Below are 27,787 nucleotides of genomic sequence, written 5' to 3'. Positions count from 1 at the left end.
GTGTACATGTGTGTGTGTGGACATTTTTTTGGTCCCCATGAGGAAAACACAACAGCTTATAAATCATATAAAATAAAGTGATGTTTTTGAAAATGTAATAATGCAGAACGTTTTCTGGGTAGGTTTATGGGATAGAATATAGGCTATACAGTTTGTAGGCTACAGCCTATATAAATTATTATGTCTATAGAATGCCCAACAAAATCCAACATGTGTGTATCTATGTGTAGTCACTGGCAATTGCATGTGTCAGATGTGGCCTATACTGATTTTGTTCAAACTTTCTGATCCCTATCATGGCATTTTTGTACACAAACACTTTTGTGAACGTTATATTAAATTAAACAAGAGAATCTGCTGATTTAGAATATTTTTAACATAAAAAATAAATCCAGCAAACTCTTTCTTTCTTTCTTTCTTTCTTTCTTTCTTTCTTTCTTTCTTTCTTTCTTTCTTTCTTTCTTTAAATGAACTTCATATAATTTCATATAGCCTAGAGACGTACAACGTCTCCAGTCACCTCAGGAGGGTGTAGTAGCCTACATACCAAACACAGCACAGTCGCCTAATCATGTCCTCATGTTTTACTGTAGGTGAGCGGGATTAGACCAGTAGGAGTCACCGCTACACTCGCTTCTCAGTGATTGAGCAGGGAAACAAAATGCCGGAAGTGGGATTTCGGGATACGGTGTTTCGGGACTCGTAACCGTGGAAAGTTTACATTTTTAAGAAATCGACTTTTCCTGAGGATTAAAGCTTTTCGGTTGCTGGTGTTCGTCAGGTTTTGTTTCACGGTTTCATTCATCCGCACTTTTACAATGGGGCTCCCGGCGCTGGAATTCAGTGATTCTTTTCTGGACAGTCCTGACTTCAGAGAGCGACTCAAATGCCACGAAATTGAGCTGGATCGTACTAATAAATTCATTAAGGAATTAATCAAAGATGGAAATATGCTTATCAGCGCGCTTAAAAGTAAGTTAATGTTACAGGTCGTGTTTTGTTTTTTTTTTTTTTCTTCTTTTTTTTTTCTTCAATGTAAGATATCCTATGATTTATTGAGGTTTAAGCGCTCAAATTTGTAGTTCCCGTGAAATATTTAAGGATTCTCAGATCCTCATAAAAAATCCATATAGCCTACATATATGCTTAGTTCGGTATTTTTTGCTCATAAATCTTCTTTTTGATGTAATAACTGACTGTTGTTAGGCTATTGCTTTTATTTATTTAGGCTACTTCACTTTTTGTTACCTAATTTAAATAAGAGTGAGAATCTGAACTGATGTCTTAAGAAAGTGCAGTTCATGCAGTCTTCCCTAAAGAAAGGACCAAACTAGCAGCTGACCTTTTGCCCTCTTGAATACTTAGACATTTCATCTAACTACTTGAAATGTGTCTAAAGATTTCATCTCAGTTAGCTAATAATTTCAAGTGTCACTCTCCCTGTTGTGTAAACACATATTTAACCACTCTAATATTGAACAGGTTTATGAAGTGAGCATGTACAGGGTTGGTGTATGCCATCACCAAATGCTTGTTTATTCAGCTGTGATCTGATATGGTATCAGAAAGGAGTCTTTACTAGATATGCTGTTATCTGCCACTTCACTAGCATGGCTCCTCCTGCCTCCCTCTAGATGGATTTGCTTTGTACAAGTTTTAGCCTAGTCTTTGAACTTTAGGTCGAAAGCTTTGGTTATATCTTGTTATTTTCAACAGTATTCTCTTTCACAACTTTCTTCTTTATTCTCTGCCTCAAAGCAATCTGGCAGAAGGCTCATTCTGGCTTTTGTACCAAACAAAAGGCAGTGAATGTTTTCCCAAAAAGACTTTAATCTTGCTTTGCACTAATGCTTTGATTGAATAAGTATTTGTGATGTCATCTCCTTCCTGTTAGACTGAACAAATCAAAGTGAATATGCTCAAATGTCAAGGAAGCTCCATAAAATAATTGTCTGTTCAACAGATCTTTCTGCAGCTGTGCAGAAATTTTCCCAGTCCCTTCAAGATTTCCAGTTTGAATGCATTGGAGATGCAGAGACAGATGATGAGATTAATATTGGTAAGTAGTTAGCAAATGATCAAGATGAAAATTATGTGAACAATCATATAATTAATTAAATTATATATTTTTAATATGAATACTTTACCCAGAAATGAAAATTCTGTCATCATGGACTTACCTTCTTGTCTTTCTAAACCAGTAAACCAGTCTCTTTCATGCACTTCAAAAGAAGAAGTTTAGCAGAATGTCTGAGCTGCTCTCATCCATACAATGAAAGGGGAAGGGACCAGAGTTAGGCGAGCCCAAATAATCATAAAATTAGTCAGCTTTGTGTGAGAAAAAGATTGAAATTTAAGTCATTGTTCACAAAAAAAATCTTGCCTTAAAATATTGATAGCTGTGTGATCACCATTCACTTTCATTGTATTGAAAAGACCAGCTTGGTCATTCAGCTATAAATAATTATTTTGTCTTTCACAGAAGAAAGAAAGTTTTGGTACAGGTTTGGAACGACATGATGACGGTGCTTAAATATGACAGAATTGTCATTTGTTGTGTTAATTATCCCTTTAAGCTGTAAACAATGATGCAAGCAATAAAACAATCTCTTAAATGTTCATGCCTCCATAAGCTTTTTATTTGCAGCTGTCATTCTCAGTCAGCTGCCAACAGTAACAGATAATGTCTAATAAAACTGAGAACACTGCACATTGCTGTAGTACCACAGCTCCATAGTGTCAAACACAGTGATGGTTCTTTATCAGACTGAGACAATTGCTGAATGAACCCAAACAACTGTCTGCAAGAAAGTTCAAGGAATCAGAATGTTCCTTTCTGGCCTCCAATTTTGGTCATAACATTGTTAGATATTTAGACTGTTGAGACTCATAATTTGAAGTTTAAGCCTGTTTAATAATGGTATTAACATATAATTTACTCATGTTATCCTCAAAATGTATAAAACCCATCCATTTATTAGAGATACTGGATTGAACAGAAACTAAGCAGCCAGAAATAATGACCATACACTATCGTTCAAAAGTTTGGGGTCAGTAAGATGACAGATTTATTTTTTTTGTGAAAGAAGTTAATACTTTTTTTCCAGCTATGATACATTAAATTGCTCAAAAACGACTTTCTTTGTTACAAAAGATTTCTATTTCAAATAAATACTGTTCTTTTCAATTAATCAAAGAATCCTGAAGATAAAATGTATCACGGTTTCCACAAGAATATACATTGATAATAATAAGAAATGTTTCTTAAGCACCAAATCCGCATATTAGAATGATTTCTGAAGGATCACGTGAAAAGTCTGAAGTAATGGCTGCTGAAAAAAGAATAGAAAAAAGTTATTTTAAATTGTAATAACATTTTAAAATATTACTGTTTTCCTATATTTTTGATCAAATAAATGCAGCCTTGGTGAGCATAAGAGATGGCTTTCAAACAAAGTATTTAAAAAATCTGACGACCCCCAAACTTTTGTGTTTGCGAAAAATCACAATACCAGAAAGCGTTGCGGTTGTTCTAATGTGATATGAACATCTCAACAGTATAGCTATTGTTTCACGGGTGCCTGGCAAGGCCATTTAACTGCATCTCAGTGAATTTATGGTTCTCCTGCTGTGCATCAAAGCAGATTTGTCTCGCTGTTACATGATTTTTAAATGGCGAGGGTGTGTTTATCTGTAGGTCTGTGTTCCTAATAGAAAGTAGTTGAAAGTAGTTCTTATCTGAGTTCTTAATTGGTTAAAATCCCAGTAGAATGATGAGAGGAACTGTGAGGTGGGACCCTTTCTTATCGCCAAACTGAAAAATGCTGTATATTCCAGCACAGGAAGTGATGTATCCAAAGCATCCTTTGTTAAAAACAAAACAAAAAAACAGAAGCACATACTCTTTGCTTTTAGTAGTGTTACATAATATCAACGGTGGTTTATTTTAGATTATCTCCCACATTTCTCAGGTGCTGATTTTACCATACATCTGAATTATTTTTCAAGTATCGTGTCCTGTAAACATTAAAACAAGGTAAATTGGATCACTGGGTGAAGGATCACTATAAAACATGCAATTTGGCTTATTAAATGATTTGTCTTTGTTTTTTTCTACGACTGACCATGTTGCACACATGCAGGGCTCACGCAGGAAACATGCTTTATGTTACTCTCACATTTCTACATCTTGAACATGTGGTCTGCTGTTTGAATACCCCTTTGTGCATTGATCAGTTGTGGGTGGCCATGGTATTTTTTTTCTGCCTGGCTAATATTATTTGCAGGTTTTCTGTATTTCCTTTATGCCAAAAGTTCAAAGGGCAAAATCAGATGTGCTGATAGAGTAATTACAGATCCAGAGCCGATGGATTCATGATTGGAATTCCTTCTCTCTTACACAGCCCAGTCATTCAAGGAATTCTCCCAGCTACTGAACACAGTGGAGGAGGAAAGACGACGACTTGTAAGTTGCTTTGTTTCTTTTCAAAAAGTTTGGGCTCTTTTTTTTTTTTTTTTGCTTTCCAAGGCTGCATTATTTGATAAAAATACAGTAAAAACAGTAATGTTTTTTGAAATATTATTACTATTTAATATAACTTTTTTCTATTGAATCTATTTTAAAATGTAATTTATACCTGTGATGGTAAAGCAGAATTGTCAGTATCATTACTCCAGGCTTCAGTGTCACATGATCCTTCAGAAATCATTCTTAGGCTGATTTGGTGCTTAAGAAATATCTTATTATGTTGATTATGTTGAATACAGTTGTGCTGTTTAATATTTTTGCGGAAACCATGATGCATTTTTTTCAGGATTATTTGATGAATAGGAAGTTTAAAAGAACAGCCATAGAAATCTTTTGTAACATTATAAATGTTACTTTTAATCAATTTAAGGCATCCTTGCTGAATAAAAGTAAAAATGTCTGATTTTGCTTTCCATGGAATGATGACCTCATTTTTCATTGGTTATGTGGGTGTAATATCTCAGTGATGGCTGTAAGCACACTTCATGATGTGGTCCAGTTCAAATTTGCCACAGGCGTCGTAATTGGAAGTAACCATAGTGATTGTTTGCTTTTGTAGTAGTTGTCTCTTTATTGTTCCTTTTATGTGGCATTGCTCACACATGGTTAAAGCTTCATAGCACACTTCTAGGCTAGTGGTTTAGCGCTATTTTGAGTGAGATTTTTTGAGTGAGCTTCTGCAGTCAAGTCTGAGTGTTATGAGAAACAGGCCGTCTACCAAAATATGCTTTCTCTAGGTCATGACCCTTCGTGGAGGGAAGGGAAACGACACAGATCAGCAAGTTCAGACGATAATTAAATATCTCTCATAGCATCTTCTTTGCCATCAGCTCCAGCAGCTAATAAGTGGTTTTATGGAATTATTCATAAGGCAACGTGCTGCCAGGGAATATTACCGGCATTCACTGCTGCAGCTGGTGGATCATTAGTCATAGTACAGCAGTGAAAGACCTCACCAGGCAAACAATGCTCCTCTGTGCTTCACTGGTGACCCTACCCACATGTTAACTAACATGCTGCTTTGTTTGGGATTCATCCACACACTGACCTGAGTTTCTTTTACTGATATTGTAGATTGAAGACACTATCATTTGAAGGTTTGGGGTTGGTCAGGTTTTTTATTTTTATGGTTTAAAATGAAGTCTCTTATGCTCAACAAGGCTGCATTTATTTGATCAAAAATAGAGTAACAGATTTATTGTGAAAAATTATTACATTTTAAAATAACAGTGTTCTATCTGAATATGTTTAAAAATGCAATTTATTCCTGTGATGGCAAAACTGATTTTCAGCATCCATTATTCGTGTCACTTGATCCTTCAGAAATCATTTAAATATGCTGGTTTGATGCTCAAGAAACATTTCTTATCAATGTTAAAAACAGTTGCTTAATATTTTTGTGGAAAGTGGAAACCATGATACATCTTGACTATTAGTTGACTTTTATTTTATTAGATGAATATAAAGCTCAAAAGAAATAAAAGTATTAAAACAATACTGACTCCAAACTTTTGAATGGTAGTGTGTACATATTTGTATCTATTGATAGCTGCAATCACCCATATTTGAAATTTATAAACAGACACTGTTCCGACTGATTGACTTCTGGCCAAATCTAAAACTCACGTTTTCTAAACCAAAGCCCAAGTTATTAGCTGTAATGGTGTGACTGTAGGACAGCAGTCTCTATTGTGACAAAGACAAGCATCTCTATTGTGTCTTTTGGGCTTGTGTCTGGATGTCTTGTAAAAACGCTGAGGTCAAACCTTAGGTCATCCACTCATGACACAGTGTTGTTGGCTCATACTTTTTGATGATTACTTTTCCAGTCTGTAGATCACAAAAAGTTTTCTTTACTCAGTGAGAGACTTGAGTAATGCTCCCTACTGAGTAATCAAGTTAGTGATTCATTTCTGCTCTATGTTCTCATCATTTCTTAAACTTGAAGATGATAGTTTTCTTTTATCATAATGTTACAATAAAGTGAACATATGACAGTCTAGTGAAATAATTTCACTACTTTGGTTTGAGCAGATTTTTATAACTTCTAAAATGAAGAACTGGCTTTTTTTTAAATAAGAAATGTTCCAGATTTACCCATTTCTTTTATATAGGCCAATTTAAGTTTGCCCTTCTTGTTAGTGTTTTTTTATAATTTACCTTTAACTAAGAAACCGGTTCATGAATGACGTCATCTACCAGGAAGTGACATCATTTTCAGTTGTCAAACAAGAGCACAAACATTGTCTGATTCTTTGATTTATTCTACAATAGTCCATCCATTTTGATAAAAAGACAGAAATCTGTATTATATTATCAAAATCCAACAGATGGCTAACTTTAGCTCTTTATTTCCATCCTGTTACACATTCTATTAATATTACATTGTTTATAATCAAGTTAAAGTAAATAAAATAGAGAGTTTTGAGCTTTAGCAGAGCATTTTTCTGAAAGTCTTAGAATGTAAACTTTTATGGAAGTACATGCTTAATTACAACAAAAGCATATTCATGCATTACAGAAATGACCCTGAAAGTGGATTAAATTCAAAATGTGTCAATACACCAAGCAAAGGCTATTAATTTTGACATGGAAACCCTTGATTTGCACAAGAAGATATTAAATATGTCACATTTGCCTGGAGAGCCCCAGTCAGTCCGCATCCAGGCTGCAGTTTCAGTCCTATCCATTGTTCGTTGGAGAAAGGAGAGTGGCTCAGCGGAGCTGTGTGAAGAGCCTCAGGGGAAGAATTACCCAGCAGTCTCCTATAGTTTCTTTACTTCCTGCAGACCGTGGCCGTGCTACGCTTCAGTCTCACAGGCTCCTGCGCTAGGCCTCTCAGGATGACAAACACCTCCGTCAAGCTGAGAAAGTCCCCGAGGGCCTTTTCATTCATAGACATACAATAACAGAGCCAAGGGGTGAATAACTCCCAGTAAATGCTTTGCCCTCCCACAGGGGTGCAGATGGGAAGTACTCCGTGTTAGTGGAGCATAGTGGCGAGACGGTCAGGTCCAGAGGATGTGTCTCACGTAACGGTGAATCATTATGTAAACACAACTGTAGTGTTTTATTGAACTTCTGCCATTGTGTTCTTCCAGATTAACAGACTCATATCCACTGGTACTTTTATCTTAGGCGCACTGCCAGCATGAACCGCTTTAAGTGGGAGGCATTTTCCCACATGATGGATCAGACTGATGTAAGAAGTGAGCTTCCTCTCTGGCTAAAAAGGGCCATGGGAAGTTTAGACGGGAAAAACTCTTGAGAAAACAGAGTGACTGTCTGCACCCAGTGGAGCGCTCGGCATTCTGCTGTATCTGAAGTGCTAAAAGCCCCTTGCTTTAATGAGTTGAGTGCTTATTGTTCAAGTTCAAGTTCAAGTGAGCTTTATTGTCATTCCGCTATATGCAGAGACATACAAAGGAATGAAATGCCGTGCCTCACAGGAATACGGTGCTACGCATGTAAAAATATATGAACATAGACATACTATCACCGGCAGTGGCTATAATGAAGCGCACGACGAAGGAGATACTCCAAATAAATCTTTAATCCAAGAATCAAAACAATGAACCAGAGAATAACATGGAGGAAACACAACCACAAACCCATTGACATCAAACAACAACAGTGCAATACCAGGGACTAACAGAAAGTGAGGGCTTAAGTACAAGGCAAACAAAGGATCTAAAAAAATCATTAACAAAACACACCTGAACTGAGGAATCTGTAACCATAGAAACAAACAGGCAGGGAATGGAGAACTGAACCAATTAACAAACTAACAGAAAACACTAGAATAGAACAGAAAACTAAGGGGCTGTTTACACAACACCGTATTCAAACAATAACGTAAAACTTTTTATGCGTTTTGGCCGTTCGTTTACACGACAACGGCGTTTTGGGTGCCTGAAAACGCAAAGTTTTGAAAACGGGATTCAAAGTGCAAGTTTTTGAAAACGGTCTCCATGTAAACAGCAAAAACGCGAATCTGTGAAGACGATGACATCATGCACATGCGTGTTACGTGTTCAGTCTATAGTGTTTCATCGCCATCTAATGGCCTGGCAGCAGAATACAGCGTTTTCGGATGTTTTCGTGTGAATGGGGATTGTTTTGACAATGGTGTCGTCTGTACGCAGAAAACTCAAAGGAAAAACTTTTTTAAGCATATCGTTGTCGTGTAAACGTACCCTAAATGAGGTACACGACAAAAGACACATACATGAACATAGTAAACATAATAACCTATATAAATCTACATAACTATATGACATAGCCCATATAAACATGACTTGCTATATAAACCTAAATGTAGCTAACTTATTGAAAGAAGTAAATAAATACTAACATAAGTAACATAAATACTTTACATAAAACTTTAGACATATATTTGCAATTTTACTACGCTGACTTGAATACACCTATACTATTATGAGTATGGTTTTAGATTTCTGCATTAAAAATGTATTTTGATCATTTTGGGGAGGCATAACTTGATGCAATTTAAGGATGAGGGTGATGCAGTTGTCCTGGTAAAATAATGAAGGGAAAAAAAATCTTTCCTTTCTTGAAAAGAAAATCTTATTAAAAGGTTCTCCCAAAAATCTAAATTCTATCACCATTTTTGGGTGAACTATCCCTTTAAGTAGTTTGGCATAATCTATAATTATTGTTGTTATTTTTATATATATATATATATATATATATATATATATATATAATAAAAATGCTTCCCTGCTCATTAATTTTGAATTTTTAAAGTCATGGTATGACCAAAATGACACAAAACAGGAAATGATCTCTGCAGATCCTCAAGGTCAGTAAGTTTCTTAAAATATTAGATAATATGACCTCTTTATGACAAAATTAGTTCAGATTGTGACATATAATATGAACCATAAACAAAGAGTATTCATGTTGAGATACTTTATTGTGAGATACTCCACATGCAGCTCATCTGTCTTATGCTTATAAGCCTGTCATGCAAGCGTGTTTGTGTAGGACAAGCTTGTTTAACTTGCTTAGGGCATTGCAATAACAATATTAAAGTTTGAAATGAAAGTTCAGTATTTTATATAGAACATATACGGTAAACTAAACCGCAATCTAGTGTAAATATGCTGTTGGTTTACACTATAAGGGAAAAACTCAGCTGTGCACCATGAGCAGAACAGGAAATGCACGCATAACTTAGACATTAAGTTGTCACTTATATACTTTTAAAGCCTATAGCATACATCTGGACCCACTTGGGAGTCTGTACATTTCTATTATTTGTAAGTGCAAATTCCATTAATGCTGATGTGGGTGGAAGGAGCCTGTAGAGATGGATGGTCAGCGCTGCCGCTGGCTGAGCAGAGGCAAGCATGTGGAACTTATTTTGACCAATTCTCCAGCGAGACATGAAGTCTTACGTGCTGTGCCTGGGAAAGTGTATAAAAGGAACTAGTGTATGTAATTGTATGTTTTTCCAATTGGTGTGCCTACATGAAAATGGTACTAATTATAGCGCCGTTATTTTACAGTAAATAAAAGTAATTCCCTTGGATACTGTTCATGCACCGTTCGCCGGCTGTTAACTATTAGCAGAAACGGACTGATGTCGATGAGTTCACACAATGAGCACCACATTGTTGAATGAGGTTTTTAACACTAGAGATTGTAAAATGAACGGAGGCTGATATTTTTGTCATAAGGTGAAAAACTTTTTTTATTTTTTATTTTTTTGCAAGTGTTTCCTTTCTTTTAATCAAAGTATTTCAAACAATATCAAACGTTTTTTGTATCCTTTTTCCATCTGCTCTTTTTATTTTAATATCTCTGTAGCTATTTTTTAATGCAGGTTTGTAAAATTCTCATCTATTTGACCCATTTTAAACCTCATACTGAGGAATGCAGGCCGGATGTAATAAAAGGCTATTTTAGACCATCTCAAGGCTGTACAAAGCAAACATTTTCCTCAAGGACTATTGGTTTTATTGAAAATAATGTTTAAAGGTTTTTGATGGATGATTCATTAGTTGATTGGTTTGTCATACTTGACTATTTGAAGATTGATTTTTTTTTTTTTTCTATTTAGATACAGAACGCTGATGACGTCTTGATCACGCCTCTGGAGAAGTTTCGCAAAGAGCAGATTGGAGCAGCCAAAGTAAGTTCTTAGACCCCATTGTGAGTTAATGCTCTACATGTCAGCGGAAAGTAATTTTTACCTTCGCCGCCTGTGACAGGATCCTATACGTTCAATATAGATCTGTGAAACCCTGCAGGAAGGGGGGAAATTACAAACACCTGTTGAAGACAAGAGCAGTTAAATTATACCCAGATACTGTAATGCCACATTGACCATGAAATGGCCTGTGAGCGCTTTGCTAGAGGGCATGTTTATAACCAGACTCTAGTTAAAGCTTTATTCTTTCTTGTGCTGCATGGGAGCCCTGGTGATCTGTCAATGTGACCCCTCCAGTTGTGTTAGAAGAGCTGGAGCGCTGCCTGTTGAGCTCAAAGATCCAGAGCCAAAACACTCCATGCCTTATTTGGGAGTTTTGGCCCGATGCTCTTCAGCAAGAGCAGCGAAGGAACTCGCTTAACTTAGACGTTGAGACATGATGGAGGCCAAAGGGAATGGCAGTCCGGCTGTTCAACCTCCTGCACATATCCGAAAACACTGTCTCACACAATTTATTTCCGACTTAATATGTAAATATTAGGTCAGAACTGGAATGAAAATGATGAAAATGTCTCTTATGCTATTTAAGGCTGCATTTATTTGACCTGAAATACAGTAAAAACAGTAATATTGTGAAATATTATTGTAATTTAAAATAACCATTTTCTGTTTGAATGTATTTTAAAATATCATTTATTCCTGTGATAGCAAAGCTGAATTTTCAGCATCATTACTCCAGTCTCTTCAGTGTCACATGATCCTCCAGAAATCAATCAAACATATTATTATTTTCAGTGTTGAAAACAAGGAACAGTATTTATTTAAAATAGAAATCTTTTGTAACATTATACACGCTGTTACTGTCACTTTTGATCGTTTTAATGTGCTCTGGCTGAACTGAAGTATTAATTTATTTTAAAAAAAAATCTTTTGAATGCTAGTGTACATGCATATAATATATTTCAAAACTTTTGTGAGAGAATGCAAAATAATTTTTCCTCCCATCTCATATCTTTTTTCCCATCACCTTGTCCCTTTAGGGGCTCCATAGCACACTGTATAACAAGGCTAACACATCTAAATAAAAAAAAGATTAAAAAAAGCTTGAGACCCTGTTACACTACTTTTAGAAGTGTTTCTTTAATGCAGAGAAAATATTTTCCTTGATAAGTGCCTGCATGCATGTCTTTTTAAAACCCTTGAACAGAAAAAACACATTCCTAGAGAGAGTGATGTCATTGCTAGCCAGCGGATGGGCCTAGAAACTGGACTAAGCATGTCAAACATGACATTCCTCCAGTTTGTTGTTCGGCAAGTCCAGTCTGTAGTTTAGACGGCGTGGCCATTAGAGGGTCATGGGAAAGGTTGGGCTGATGTCAAACAGGAAAAACAAACAGCTTCAAACTGGTTTCAGTTGCAGTCTCAAGAAAAAGATTCTCACTGCTGGAGGTCTGCGGCGCATAAACGCTTCGTACAACGTAAATAGGGTCAGTCAGTGCGGGCACAGGAAGTGGGGGTCTTGTCTACTGTAAACATCTTTACTCTGCCTCATTTAGAGCCATAGGATTTCCCATAGAATTAGAAATACGCACAGTGTTTGTTGTTGTTGTTGTTGTTGTGTTTTTTTTTATCTGTGTGTTACATGTCATCGGCTTTATCACACTCTTCACTGATGGTTCCTCAGTGGATAAGGAAGTGTGTAGCACATGTCCTGAAGTGGCACTTGACTCCCATTCAGCTGAGCTGTTGAGTCATTGATGTTTCATTTATTTACTTGTTAAGTGTATTTGCTGGATCATACTAGATTGTCAAATTATCCACAATTGTTCAACTTCATATTTCTACGTAAAAAAATATGCTTTTTCTAATGTTATAGATCCACACTGAATCTGCACATTTTCCTTTTTATATTTCACAATTTTTGTTCTGACTTTGGGTGTAAATGTCAAATTCGGCTGGATGGATTTAATATCATGGCAAATAATTTTAAACACAGCTGTGCAGAATCTGCATCCAAACACTTCTTCAGAAAGCTACACAGTGTTGTGAAAGATTATTTAAATTATAATAAGTAAAACAAAAACAATCATGCTAGCTGTGGAAATAAGTAGAATTTGATTGAAATAATAAAAAATATGTATTTCATTTATTTATAAATTAAAATGTTTTTAATTTTATTTAATATACATAAAATTCAACTAAATATATAAAAATATATTATATAAGTAAAATATATACAAATAAACAATGTGTAATTAAGTATAGGCCTATATTTTTTATTTTATTTTAAATATATAATAAAATAAATAAATAATGGTCATTTGAATTTGTTGGAAATCTGTAGAGCTTTCAGCAGAATATTTTGCCGGTAGATTCTGTGCTGCCCTAAATGTCTTGAATTCAAGTTATTTAAAAGTCAAATATTAGTCTGCCATCTACTGGTTTTTAAACTTCATGATTTGTTTTTGAGCTATGGAATGAAAATAAACAAATGAAAACTCATCATGGTTTCATGAGACTCTTACATGTTTTTGTTTACAAATCTAACGTTTTATATAATGTCTTATCTCTGCAAAAACCATTTATCACCAAAATTACAGTACAGGAAATTCCAACTCATGTCACTTTCTTTTTTTTTTTTTGGTAGGAAGGGAAGAAGAAATTTGACAAGGAGACAGAGAAATATTACACGGTTTTGGAGAAGCACTTAAGCCTGTCTTCCAGAAAGAAAGAGTCCCTTTTGCAGGAGGTAACTTGAATGTTCATTTATTGCTATAAAATATCACAGTATATAACATATTTTTTGAACTATTTCCTTTACCCTCACCAAATGGTTTGATTATAAGTGATTCTTTTATAGGCAGACACCCAGATAAATAAGGAAAGACAGGTCTTCTATGACGCCTCCCTGGAATATGTTTTCAAAATCCAAGAAGTGCAAGAGAGGAAAAAATTTGAGTTTGTTGAGCCGGTAAGACGCACTTATTTCCATTTCTGCAGCACTATGAATGCAGCTTTTATTTGGGGAGATGAGAAATACGAAGACTTCCTCTTACTGAGAGAAAACTGCTAGAATGCTTTTAATCTATTGGCACATCTTGTAACAGTGTTGTTTCTCTGAAGCGCATGCCTATCAGAACGAAAATGATGATAACAGCCACATCCTGCACATCTATCAACCTATAAATGGGAAGATGCTGCATGATTATGAGTGTGATATTGCTTCTATACAACTGCCTCTGTCTTTTTCACAGCTGCTGGCTTTCCTCCAGGGATTGTTCACCTTCTACCACGAGGGTTACGAACTGGCACATGAGTTTGAACCCTACAAGCAACAGCTACAGTTCAACCTCCAGAATGTAAGCGACTTCAGATGACGTGGCCTGACATATGAGGCAACAAACATATTGGGCCCTATCTTACACCCGGCGCAATGCAGCGGCAAGCAAGATGCAAGTGTTTTTTGCTAGTTTCAGTCCGACACAGTTATCATTTTCACTTCCTGCGCCACGTTGTTTAAATAGCAAATGCATTTGCACCCATTTGTGCGCCCATGGGCGTGCTGGTCTGAAAACGAGGAGTGTTCTGGGGCATTGTTGGCGCGTTGCTATTTTGAGGCAACAGAAATAGACTGCGCCATTGACCAACTGAAACCTGGTCTAAAGTCAACGGTGCAATATTTGTTTTGTTATTTAAAGAGCGCGTTAGTAGGCCTAATGTGATTATTAAACACAGAGGGACGCACAGCAGCACACAAACATGGCAAATATTTAAAATAAAAGGATTACAATGTAAAATATTATTATTGTGTACATAAAGATATGGTGGAATCCGGCTTGTCCCGTAGATGGTCTGCTTGCGCACTTTTACTTCGTGAACAAACAGTTCCGTTTGCGCTCTGGAGACGTGTTCGGTCTTTCCACTATCAAATTCCGTCATGTAAATAGCAAATCATTTAAAGGGAATGGGAGATGAGACTCTGATTGGTTTAATGCACGTAAATCCCAAAACACACCCATTACTCATTATGAGAATAGGGACAACCCTTTTAGACCATGCGCCTGGTGCGCCGACCATTTTTCCCGTCGTTAAACTAGCAAAAGTGGATTCGGACACGCCCTAAGTGAATTTGCGCCGTACGCTTTAGACCATGCAACTAGATCCTTAAAATAGGGCCCATAATGTTTAGATAAAAGCCACTGTGTAGTTAAACTTGTAAAAAATTGTTGATTGTGTGAATCAATTCTGTGGTATTAGAACGTCCAGTATTTATTTCTGCATATGGAAGGAACTGTACTTTGGATTACAGTGATGTCCCTATAGAACCAACACTGTTGTTTTGATGTTCCCTCTGAAGACAAGGAATAATTTTGAGAGCACAAGACAGGAAGTGGAGAATTTGATGAGAAGGATAAGGTCTGCAGAGCAGGACTTTAAAGCTCCAGGACAGTGGACCATGGAGGGCTTCCTCTATGTGCAAGAGAAACGTGAGGATCCTCCTGAGCAGTGTACATTTAGAATGTTGATTTTAAAGTAGATTGTTAATACATGTAAATTAATGTGCACTAATGATCACCTGTCTTCTGTTGAAGGACCCTTGGGGTGCACGTGGAGTCGACATTACTGCACGTATGAGAAAGGGACCAAAATGTTTACGATGAGCAACTCTGAATTCAAGTCTGGAGGCAAACAGGTATTAAATGTTTAGAATTTATCCCCCGGTTTCACAGACAATGCTTAAGCTAGTCCCAAAGTAAAATGCATGTTTGAGCTGTTTTTTCTGAAAAGCAACTTCCACTAACATATCTTAAAATATGCCATTCTTTTGCCTCAAGATGCACACCAGTAATGTATTTTTCTACGGCATGTTTATAAAAGCTACTTAAATGCCCTAATTGATCTTAAATGTGACCTAATCCTGGCTTAAACTAAACCCTGTCTGTGAAACCGTGCTTAATTGTTATTAGCTTAATCTCTCATTTCTACATTTTGATTCCTTTTGTCTTCTATTGATAGAATGGACTGATCTTGAGTCCCCCTGAGATGTTTAAGCTGAAGTCCTGCATCAGACGGAGGACTGACTCTATTGACAAGCGATTCTGCTTCGACATTGAGGTGGTGGAAAGGTGTGTGGAAAGGCTGTAACATTGAGAGAAATTTGAGTGCTGCAGGAGATTGTGTTGTGTTTAATGCTCTCTTCGGTCTGTCACTTTCAAGACTCTCTCCTTCATTCCATCTCTTCTTTTCTCTCCTCATAACTGAAGAGGTAAACCCTGTGAAGGGCTTCTGTTCAGTTATCTGCAATGTTTCTATAAAGGCCATCGGTACGTTGCACTTTTATCCTGAGCTGCTGCCGTGTTCTTATAATATCACTTCCCCATATGTGCTATATTTAAGGCTGTGTTCACACTTGAAACGGTTTGGTTTGTTTAAAACAAACTCTGGTACGAATGCTTTGTTAATGCAGCTCATTTGAATAAGTTTGAACACTGCTTACCAAACAAGCAGACCTAGACCCACATTTTCAGGGGGTCTGAAAATGTCTTTTCAGGTGTCGGAGCTGCGTATTCTTGCAGCAGATCTTCATTTGTGTTCAATGGAGGAATTCCTGGCACTGTTTCGACTCTTTTACACACTTGATAAACTCTTTGTGAGTTCTCAGCTGGCAAATACCATCATATATACGCACACACAATTAGTGCATTTAGGCCGCAAATAGCATTGTTTGGAATGTTCGATAAATTCAGTCGCAAAATATACGTCATAAAAGCTGTTTTTTGTTTTGTTTTGTGTATTTAGGTTCAGTGTTAAAAATGACCAGGACTAAATGTATAATTTTCTTTTTTGGTCCAAAAAAAAGTGTGAACACAACCTAAGTTACTTTTTAATGCTATGTAACAGTTGCCTAAACATACTAAACAAAAAGTTAAGTTTAGTATGTATCATGACTTACAAAAAAGACGTGTGTTTGATTTATTTTTTGGTACCTGGCCCTTTAACTCTTGCATTAATTCGGTCTGCAACCTCACAACTCGGATTAAATGTTTTTTTTATACCATGTTGGAGCTGTGAATGGCAGTAAAGAAACAAAAAATGCTTTTTGCTACTTTGTTTGCAAGCTTTATAAACCTCTCATTATGCATAGGCATGATGCTTAGAGCTTGATTTAAAAAAAGGAAATAAATAAACAGATAAATTATGCAAAATTCTTACTCAACCTCTCATCTTACACCAGGAGTTGAGAGTTAACGTCTGTCAATCTGTCCCACAGGCATGGCATCATCACTCTTCAGGCTCTCTCTGAATCCAACAGAAGGCTGTGGATGGAGGCCATGGATGGAAAAGAGCCGGTAAGAGCAGCCGCCCAGCCGACACTGCTCAAAATGAGACTCTGCTCTCGGTTTGATCAATATGTCTGTTAACAGTGCAAGAGCTTCATTGTAAAGAAAGGGTTTCTAAATCGTGATAAGATAACAGTAAAAGCCTGTAAAATAAAGGTCGGTCCAATCAGTGGCGTAAATCGGAATTATCTGTTTGGCTGACCAATGACAGACAAGGAAACCCATTTTACCAGTCATTATTTTTGTACTTTAAATAGGTTTTCTTTTTTCTTTAGCCCAATGTACTCCCTTTTCCCGTTATAGACACGTAATTGTTGTTATAGAGGCTCTTTGAACTCCAGGCAATGAATAGTGTACACATGGACAGGAAAAAAATGACAGCTGAGAATTTACACTTCGCTAATGACTCTTTGTTTTGACTCTTATACTGTCAGCTGTAGTTGATTGGCTTCAACTCATTTGACCTTCATTGCACTGCTATTATTTAGCTGAGTTTGGGAATTTCTTATACACAAAGGATTATTAGTGGGTGTATGTTTATAGTATGAAACTATAAATTGTATTTTGTATATACGGCCCTATAATTTATTTCCTAGAAGAGATATGGATTATGCAATATAATGCATTAATGTATATGCTTTAAATCGCATTTATATTTAGTGTTTTATAAACATATGGTGATTTCTTCTAGATTTACACCCTTCCAGCACTTCTGAGCAAGAAAGAGGAAAGTAAGTTCTATTTAATTGTCATTTTTGGTGTATATAGAGAACGGATTCATTTGGCAGTTTGTAATATAGTTTGCAATCCACTTGCATGTTAATTTATAAGACATAAATAGTTCACCTGCGTTAGCCTCATATTTATGTAACATATAAACTCTCTGTCCACAGCATTCCTAAATGAAGCAGGCTTTAATTTTGTAAGGAAGTGTATAGAGCTTGTGGAAACAAGAGGTGAGTCTCTGCATCCTTCCACTTAGTTTAAGTTTTGCATTACATATAATATGACATGTATTATCTACATTTATGTGCATGTATGTACACTACCGTTCCAATGTTTTGTGGCTGTAAGATTATTTCTTAAAATAAATGAATACTTTTGTTAACAAGTAAAAATCGATTAATCGTAATTTATCGCATCTAACATAAAATTCTGTTTACAAAATATAAATATATAAAATATATATTTTATATACATAAAATATATATTTATGCAAATATATAAATATAACACACACATACACACAGCAATATATATATATATATATATATATATATATATATTTCTGTGTGTGTATTATGTAAACAGACTTTTATGTTAGATGCGATCAATCGCGATATAATAAATATTAAATATTATTAAAATAGAAATTAATAATATTTAATTTCAGTTTTTACTGTATTTTTGATCAAATAAATGCAGCCTTGAAGAGCATAAGAGACTTTTTCCAAAAAATCTCACTGACCTTAAATTTTGAATGATACTGCATGTCCAAACAAAAATACGAGTTTCATGACTTCAACTGAATTGAATCAGGTTAAATCAGTAACTGTAAATAATTGATTTAACTTAAATATATATAATATTTAAATTTAGTTATTAAATATTTTTTTTATATTTTACATTTTTTATTGCAATCAAATCAAATCAAAATTTATTTATATAGCACAATTCATACATCAAAGCAATTCAATGTGCTTTACAAAGAAAAATAATAAAAAAAAAACAAATAAAAACATGATAATAATAGTACAAAATACACAGACATAAGAAAGAATAAAAAATGTAAAAGATGGAATAAAAACGCATAAGAAACTGTAAGGCTGAACAGTATAGCTAGGTTTAAGAGCTCAATCGTAAGCACGTGAAAAAAGAAATGTTTTTAATTTGGATTTAAAAATCAACACATTTGGGGCGCATCTAACATCTTCTGGTAATTTATTCCAGTCGTGTACAGCAGAGACGCTAAACGCAGCTTCTCCATGTTTTGTTCTAACTCTTTGCTCCACTAGCTGACCTGAGTTCATTGATCTAAGAGTTCTGCTTGGTTTATATTTTTCAAACATTTCCGAAATGTACTCAGGTCCTAAGCAATTCAGTGCTTTATAAACTAAAAGCATTACTTTAAAAACTATTCTATAGCTGATTGGGAGCCAATGTAAAGTTTTAAGAACCGCCCGGAGTGATGTGCTCTATTTTCTTAGTCCCGGTTAATAATCTAGCAGCAGCATTCTGAATGAGCTGGAGCTGCTTTAAAGTCTTTTTCGGAAGTCCGGTTAATAAGCCATTACAGTAATCAACCCTACTTGAAATAAAAGCATGGATGAGTTTCTCAAGGTCTTTTTGAGGCACCAAGCCTTTGATTCTAGAAATATTTTTCAAATGATAGAATGCTGTTTTGGTGATCGCTCTGATATGGCTGTTAAATGTAAAATCTGAGTCTATTATAACACCAAGATTACGCACTTGATCCCTGGTTTTAAAGGCCCGAGAATCTAATTCTTTAATAATACTTGTTCTTTTGTTTTTGTTGCCAAACACAATAACCTCAGTTTTATCTTGGTTTAGTTGTAAAAAATTTAGATTCATCCAGATTTTTATTTGGTCTATACAGTGGCACAAAGAATCTATTGAACTGTTATCATCTGAATTAAGAGCCATATATATCTGAGTGTCATCAGTGTAACTATGGTAATTAATGTTATTGTTATGTAGAATCTGGCCTAAAGGTAACATATAGAGATTAAACAGAAGCGGTCTAAGAACTGATCCCTGTGGAACTCCGCATGTCGCATTGAATTTCTTATAATACAAAAACTGTATTTTCCCTTTCATGTCCAGGCATTAACACAATGGGGCTGTACAGAATTGGTGGAGTTAACTCTAAAGTCCAGCGATTGATGACCTCAGTGTTTGGTACAGTAATCCAGAAATCCAGTACTATAGAATGCTTTCTTTTTTGCTCACAGAAACCTGATAAATGTATATACATGAAGACTTTAACATAATGCCATTTTTGTAATATTGTTATAAAAATAATAGTTTTTTAGAAATACACACTATTTACAGTAACCTTAAGCAGATGTTTTTGAAGCCAAATTCCATTTAATATGAGTTCATTTGACCCTTACAGCAGCCAAAGCTCCTGCAGATATGGACCTTGACCCAGACACCTGGGATAACAAGACCATCACCAGTGGCCTGAAGAATTACCTCAGGTTTATAAATAATTGCCATCATTTTTACTTTTTGAAAATGGCATGTTATCAAGGAAAAAAAGTAAGTAATTCTGTTCCCTACAGGTGTCTGGCAGAACCTCTCATGACCTACAGACTCCACAAAGACTTCATCATGGCAGTCAGTGAGTTCTAGCATGTTCTGTCCTCGATGAACTCCCCATCATGTCCATATGTGACTTGTTTATTTAATGATTAGATGCCTGGATTGTTTTTTTTGTTTTTTTTTTAGAGTCTGATGATCAGAACTACAGGGTCTGTGCTGTTCACGCCCTCGTTCACAAGCTCCCCGACAAGAATAAAGAGATGCTGGATATTCTGATTAAACATCTGCATGTGTATGTAGCTCTAGTTCTTGAACATTGAAGAAGAAACTGCACGTCTAGTACATTGGTTCATGAGTGCACTTTAAATTCCACAAGGAGGTGCTAACCATGGTGTTTAAAAAAAAACTGTTCTGCTGTTTTTGACAGGGTTTCCACACATAGTCAGAAGAATCTGATGACCGTGTCTAACCTGGGTGTGATTTTTGGCCCAACACTCATGCGCTCTCAGGAGGAGACAGTTGCTGCCATGATGAACATCAAATTTCAAAATATTGTTGTAGAGATCCTGATAGAAAACTATGATAAGGTGATCATTTAAACAAACAATTCTGTTTGAATAGACAGCATGCTGATAGAGGAACAAATTATTAAATAAAATATGAGAATTGCTTATCTGACTACTATGTTTACCCTTAAAATGCTTTTCAACAAGTTTGCATCAATGTTTAAAATTCTGGCTGATAAATAATTCATGTTACTGCCAATAACCAGTAAATATCCGATATTACAATTCTATAACATTTTGCCTGAATAAACTCAAAATAAAATGCTTAATAATACTAAAATCAGTTATTTTAAATGCTATTAGTGAATTCAGGCATCACAGCATTATAATGTGCGAAATGAAAAATGGATATTCATTATGAGGTTTGATAAAGATTAAATTTAACAATGTTATTAAATTAGTTGTGTTTTTACTTAAGTGAGCATTAGATTACAGCAATGGTAAAAATCTAAAAATAATAATAATGTAAAATAAATATAAATTTTTTCACATTAAATTCGTCAAAAGTGACAGAAAAGACATTTACGTATAATGTTACAACCTATTTAAAATAAATTAATTAAAGAATCCTGAATAAACTGCATCACAGTTTCCACAAAAATATTAAGCATAATTATTAATATAATATTGATCAATGTTTCTTGAGCAGCAAATCATATAACAGAATGATTTCTGAAGGATCATGTGACACTGAAGACCGTAGTGATGATGCTGAAAATTCAGCTTTGCCATCACAATTTAAAATGTTAAAAAAGTAAACTTTTATTTTAAGTTGTAATATTTCACAATATTACTGTTTTGACTGCATTTTTATCAAATAAAGGCATCTTTGATGAGAATTAGAGACTGTACATCGCTACTTCTCAACTCCAAATATGTTTTTATATAGTTTTGCTCATCTAATGCAGATGTTCTTGGTTGGATCAAAACACTCTTGGTATCTTTTTTTCTTTTCTTTTTTTTCTTAGATATTTCATCAAGCTCCAGACCCTAACGTCCCCCTGCCACAGCCTCAGCCTCACTCTCAGTCTCGTGCCAGTGCCAGTGCCAGTGCCCGCCGCAGCAAAGCCATCTGCCTGTCCTCAGGGTCCCGTAAATCCAGAGGCCTGTACCCTCCCACCCTGTGCCTGGCTGATGCTGACAGTGAGTGTCCCCAAAAACAGGCATTCAGTCCATCTGTTAGAGGAGTCAATTTAACCCCTTCTCTCCATCAGGTGACACGTTCAGCAGCAGTCCGAGTAGCACTCCCATGGGCAGTATGGAGTCTCTCTCGTCGCACTCTTCAGAGCAGAACAGCTGCTCTAAGACGGGCTCCCCGTCACGTTCCAAACACAAGGGATCAGGGACTCTGTGCTGGACCACTTCATCTCCCTCCTCCAATGGGCCCAAAAGCCCTCCTTGCACCGCCAGCCCCGATTCCAGCTCCAAAGAGGACGCCAACAAGACTGATGGAGAATGGGAAGAAGCACTGAGCACAAGCCCTGGAGATCGAAGCTCTCCGGCTTCAGAGATCCTCCAGAGGACCCTAGGAGAGACGCTGGAGGATCATGGGGAAGAACGACATAGTCTGTCCACCTGCTCTTCTCTCACTTCACTTCACATTTCTGAGGGTAAGAAAGCACATTTTTGCACAATGTGGAGGCAAATTCACGAAATCCCGCATCTTATCCACTAACCACGCACAATCCACCCTTCAACAGAACCCTAACAGCATGTGCAAATAAACATCAACATCAGCAGAATGCAGTGAATTTTACCTGTAAAATAATGCCAGGTCAGTTGGCGATAAAAATTAAGCAAGCTTTGAGAGAGTTAAGAAGGTTAGTTCTAAAATAGTCAGTTTTTTTTTATTTATGGTCTATATGTTTTTTATTCAATTTTATTTCAGTTTTAGGAATTCTAGTACATCAAGTTAAACCTAATGAGAAATGTTTTAGTTTAAGTTGATTATAAAATCCTGCTCCCTAGTCTCTCCCAAGGCCTGTTGGCCTTGACTACAGAAAGTAGTACAGAACAAACATTGTTCTCTAGTTCCCCCTTGCGGCATTAGGCTACAGATAGCATTTGAAACATAAGAGAAAGAAACAACATAAAGGATACATTTTCCGGGACATAATGATTCACACACACATATACGTTTCTTGGTAACGCTCAGGCTTCAGAAGTTGTCACGGCTCCGTCCAGAGCCTGGTGTCACGCGGTCAGAGAGACAGTCTCAAGTCCCTCCATCTACCTGATCTTCCTCCTAAAGAGAGTGTGAGATACAGAGCTGACTCCTCAACCAGCAATGGCTACCAGAGACCGGGATCTATGTAAGTAAAAACCTTCTCAGTGATCTTCTGTTATTATGTAAAATCAGTTTGTTACACTGATCTCAGTTGATATCAATATGATATCAGATGTGCCATGCTTTTATCCCCCAGTGTGGCCTGCAGAGCAGCAATCTTTGAGAGTCCTGTGATTTCACAGCCCACAATGGGAAGGTAATGAGCCAGATTAATTGTATTGTTAAGTTTTATTTATTATCATCAGTGCTGTCAAATCGATTAATTGCGATTTAATTTGCATCTAACGTAAAAGTTTGTGAATATATATATATATATATATATATATATATATATATATATATATATATATGTATATATATGTATGTATATGTGTGTATATATATATATACAGTGAGGAAAATAAGTATTTGAACACCCTGCTATTTTGCAAGTTCTCCCACTTAGAAATCATGGAGGGGTCTGAAATTGTCATCGTAGGTGCATGTCCACTGTGAGAGACATAATCTAAAAAAAATAATCCAGAAATCACAATGTATGATTTTTTAACTATTTATTTGTATGATACAGCTGCAAATAAGTATTTGAACACCTGAGAAAACCAATGTTAATATTTGGTACAGTAGCCTTTGTTTGCAATTACAGAGGTCAAACGTTTCCTGTAGTTTTTCACCAGGTTTGCACACACTGCAGGAGGGATTTTGGCCCACTCCTCCACACAGACCTTCTCTAGATCAGTCAGGTTTCTGGGCTGTCGCTGAGAAACACGGAGTTTGAGCTCCCTCCAAAGATTCTCTATTGGGTTTAGGTCTGGAGACTGGCTAGGCCACGCCAGAACCTTGATATGCTTCTTACAGAGCCACTCCTTGGTTATCCTGGCTGTGTGCTTCGGGTCATTGTCATGTTGGAAGACCCAGCCTCGACCCATCTTCAATGCTCTAACTGAGGGAAGGAGGTTGTTCCCCAAAATCTCGCAATACATGGCCCCGGTCATCCTCTCCTTAATACAGTGCAGTCGCCCTGTCCCATGTGCAGAAAAACACCCCCAAAGCATGATGCTACCACCCCCATGCTTCACAGTAGGGATGGTGTTCTTGGGATGGTACTCATCATTCTTCTTCTTCCAAGCACGTTTAGTGGAATTATGACCAAAAAGTTCTATTTTGGTCTCATCTGACCACATGACTTTCTCCCATGACTCCTCTGGATCATCCAAATGGTCATTGGCAAACTTAAGACGGGCCTTGACATGTGCTGGTTTAAGCAGGGGAACCTTCCGTGCCATGCATGATTTCAAACCATGACGTCTTAGTGTATTACCAACAGTAACCTTGGAAACGGTGGTCCCAGCTCTTTTCAGGTCATTGACCAGCTCCTCCCGTGTAGTTCTGGGCTGATTTCTCACCTTTCTTAGGATCATTGAGACCCCACGAGGTGAGATCTTGCATGGAGCCCCAGTCCGAGGGAGATTGACAGTCATGTTTAGCTTCTTCCATTTTCTAATGATTGCTCCAACAGTGGACCTTTTTTCACCAAGCTGCTTGGCAATTTCCCCGTAGCCCTTTCCAGCCTTGTGGAGGTGTACAATTTTGTCTCTAGTGTCTTTGGACAGCTCTTTGGTCTTGGCCATGTTAGTAGTTGGATTCTTACTGATTGTATGGGGTGGACAGGTGTCTTTATGCAGCTAACGACCTCAAACAGGTGCATCTAATTTAGGATAATAAATGGAGTGGAGGTGGACATTTTAAAGGCAGACTAACAGGTCTTTGAGGGTCAGAATTCTAGCTGATAGACAGGTGTTCAAATACTTATTTGCAGCTGTATCATACAAATAAATAGTTAAAAAATCATACATTGTGATTTCTGGATTTTTTTTTTTTAGATTATGTCTCTCACAGTGGACATGCACCTATGATGACTATGTATATGTGTGTGTGTGTACTATGTACTCTTTATGTGTATGTATGTATTTATATAATACACACATATATATATATATTATATATTTACAAATGTTTATGTTAGATGCGATTAATCACGATTAATTTATTTGACAGCAGTAAATATTATTACTTATTTCCATGTCTAAATGGAATCTCCAAACGTTGTTAAAATGTCACATCAGCTAAAGTGCACGGCGCTAAGAGAAAGACATTACAGTCGTGATCAGATATTATTTATGCTATATCTTATGAGGTTATTTCTAAGGTCTATTCTATGTCATTGTCCTGTAATTTTTTCTTATACACTACTTTTCAAAAGTTTGGGGTCGTTAAGATTTTCCACATTTTTGCATTTATTTGATCAAAAATACAGTGAAGCAGTAATATTGAGAAATATTATTACAATTTAAAGTAACTGTTTTCTATTTTAATATTTAAAAATGTAATTTATTCCTGTGAAAGTTATGTCTGTATATTTCAGGTTAGTTGTTGTGTTGTGCCAGCCCTTCTTACTTTGCAAATGAATAAAAAAATGTAGTAAAATGAGTTTTAAAAAGACTATTGATCACTGAAAACAATCAAATTCGTGTTTAGTACTTTTTAAATGACATGCATTCAAATGTTCTGTAAATTGGACTGAATTTCTTGATATTGTGTGTACTAAGAACAGCCAAAGGTAAAGTGTTGTTGATGTTGTCAGGGATGTTAGTGAGTTTCCTTATTGGTCATGTCTCTAACTCCCTCTGGTGTTTTTACAGAGAGGCTAAAGCCTTGTTTTCCTGTCAAGCGGAGCACAGTCATGAGCTCAGCTTTCCTCAGGGGGCGCTCTTCTCCAATGGTAACCACACTTGATGTTAAAAACTTGGCTTTGTGTACTGTTGCTAAGGATACAGTTTGAGCTGAGCCTCTACTTTACTTTTATAAGGAAACAGAAACACGAAAGGCTATGTAGAATGTTGTGCACTCAGTTATTCTGCATTTAACTCTTTATTGTTATGTGTTTGTCTTAATGTCCATGCAGTGTATGCTTCAGTGGAACCTGGCTGGCTCCAAGCTACATATAACGGCAAAACTGGACTCATCCCAGAGAACTATGTGGCGTTCCACTGATGGGGCCAGAAAAGGCAAAAGCAAAGTCCATGGTATCCATGGTGTTCATTTCTGCAAAAAAGGGACCATTTAAATGTACATTGCTACCTTACTGTATGTAAATCATTATTGCATAGCATTCTAGTTTTTGCATAGTATTATAACCACATCATTAACCATCGCATTTGATAAAGTTTATTCGGGATGTAAATATCACCTTTGTCTTAAATGTACAGTAGATTTTATTACCATAGGTACAAGCAGTTGACTGTATTAACACAAATTTCTGTATTTATATGAGACCCATAATGCTGATGGGCTCTAATATTTTAAAACTGTAGACATGAGCTCATAACACTCTGATCCGTGTTGCGGTACGGCTCTGAAGGAAATATAGAGGGAGAATTATACCTGTGTCATATGCATTAATTAACGACCATATTAAGTAGCAGAAGATATTGTATTGCCCAATCTGACATATGTGAAATTGTTAGTAGTATGTTTTATTGACTTTCTTTTTAGTGATACCAAAAGATCAAGCATTTTTGGTAGATGCCGGTCATCTTTCATTTCAGTAACTGTTGAATCTTTTAGGTGAAATCAATTAGTCGATACTAATTTTTATTCTTTACAATTTCAAAGGGTTAAATTGAAAATCGGTACCTCTGAACCTTTCCATGTCCTTAACTTTTCCCCCCACAAATTTCACAAAATAGTGAATGAACTGACTTTAAGAGCCAAAAAATGTTTCTTATATACTTATTTTATTGTACTAATATACTGTCAAATTTGTGGTGTTTGGCAAAACAGTGTAACAAAACAAAAGTTCTTTCAAAATTGTAACTTATACTGTTAAGTATAATATAGTGGATTTTGATTAATGAAGTACAATAAAAATAAAAAAAAGACAAAATACTTCTGACAGTGTTAAACGTTGTAGATTGTTAAAGTTAAAATTTGTTATAGTTTGTGCTCACAAAAAATGCAGTTTTTCCAAGTAATGGCTCTGCTGTATTTTATTGTACACTGGTTTAGCATTTCCATATGTTGAAATGGAAAAAGGAATTGTTATACAGATTATAATACTGATTATTAACATCATTTACAAAGTAATTTAATGTGTGATGATTTTCTTCTATAAAGCATTTTTTACTAATAAAATGTCATTGTTTGAGTCGGGTTCCTTTTGTTGTGTTTCAACCTGTTCCTGTCTGTCTGTCTGTCTGTCTGTCTGTCTGTCTGTCTGTCTGTCTGTCTATCTATCTATCTATCTATCTATCTATCTATCTATCTATCTATCTATCTATCTATCTATCTATCTATCTATCTATCTATCTATCAGTCTTTGCCACCTCAATTTAAATCTAAAAGGCATTCTCAGTTTAACAGAATGCTTTGCATTCTATATACACTGTTGAGAGGACATGAAAAGTGACAAAAAATTCCATATTTAGAAATGTGAAAACATTACTTCACTTTGCCTTTGTACTTAACACTGAACAGTACATCAGTATGACACATTATTACAAATAATATCTGACTAATTCCCCCAAGTGTGTTTGTCAGTAAACTTCC

General features: G+C 36.0%; 1 protein-coding gene across 1 annotated transcript; it reads left to right on the top strand.

Moving 5' to 3' along the window:
- Nucleotides 1–586: 586 nt before the first annotated feature.
- On the top strand, nt 587–27,386 carry arhgap42a (Rho GTPase activating protein 42a). Its single transcript, XM_084137458.1, has 24 exons — nt 587–972; nt 1,964–2,059; nt 4,404–4,465; nt 10,614–10,685; nt 13,351–13,452; nt 13,564–13,674; nt 13,958–14,062; nt 15,061–15,190; nt 15,296–15,396; nt 15,720–15,829; nt 16,975–17,053; nt 17,736–17,775; nt 17,938–18,000; nt 19,889–19,963; nt 20,181–20,265; nt 20,350–20,408; nt 20,516–20,621; nt 20,757–20,916; nt 21,864–22,038; nt 22,110–22,505; nt 23,051–23,207; nt 23,319–23,378; nt 25,882–25,961; nt 26,145–27,386. Exons 1-24 carry the CDS (start codon nt 819–821, stop codon nt 26,231–26,233), a joined length of 2,667 nt encoding a protein of 888 aa, XP_083993584.1. The 5' UTR covers nt 587–818; the 3' UTR covers nt 26,234–27,386.
- The last annotated feature ends 401 nt before the right edge of the window (nt 27,387–27,787 follow it).

The sequence above is a fragment of the Abramis brama genome (assembly GCF_963993115.1).
Source record: "Abramis brama genome assembly, chromosome: 15".
Classification (NCBI taxonomy): domain Eukaryota; kingdom Metazoa; phylum Chordata; class Actinopteri; order Cypriniformes; family Leuciscidae; genus Abramis; species Abramis brama.
Note: the sequence above shows the minus strand (reverse complement) of the source record. Positions and strands in the feature narration are given on the sequence as shown.

What these genes read in the sequence shown, in the direction of transcription:
- arhgap42a (XM_084137458.1), top strand. Translation starts at nt 819, where the DNA reads ATGGGGCTCCCGGCGCTGGAATTCAGTGATTCTTTTCTGGACAGTCCT. An exon ending in TACCAGAGACCGGGATCTAT is followed by an intron (nt 23,208 to 23,318) that starts GTAAGTAAAAAC and finishes TTTATCCCCCAG; the next exon opens with TGTGGCCTGCAGAGCAGCAA. An exon ending in TCACAGCCCACAATGGGAAG is followed by an intron (nt 23,379 to 25,881) that starts GTAATGAGCCAG and finishes GTGTTTTTACAG; the next exon opens with AGAGGCTAAAGCCTTGTTTT.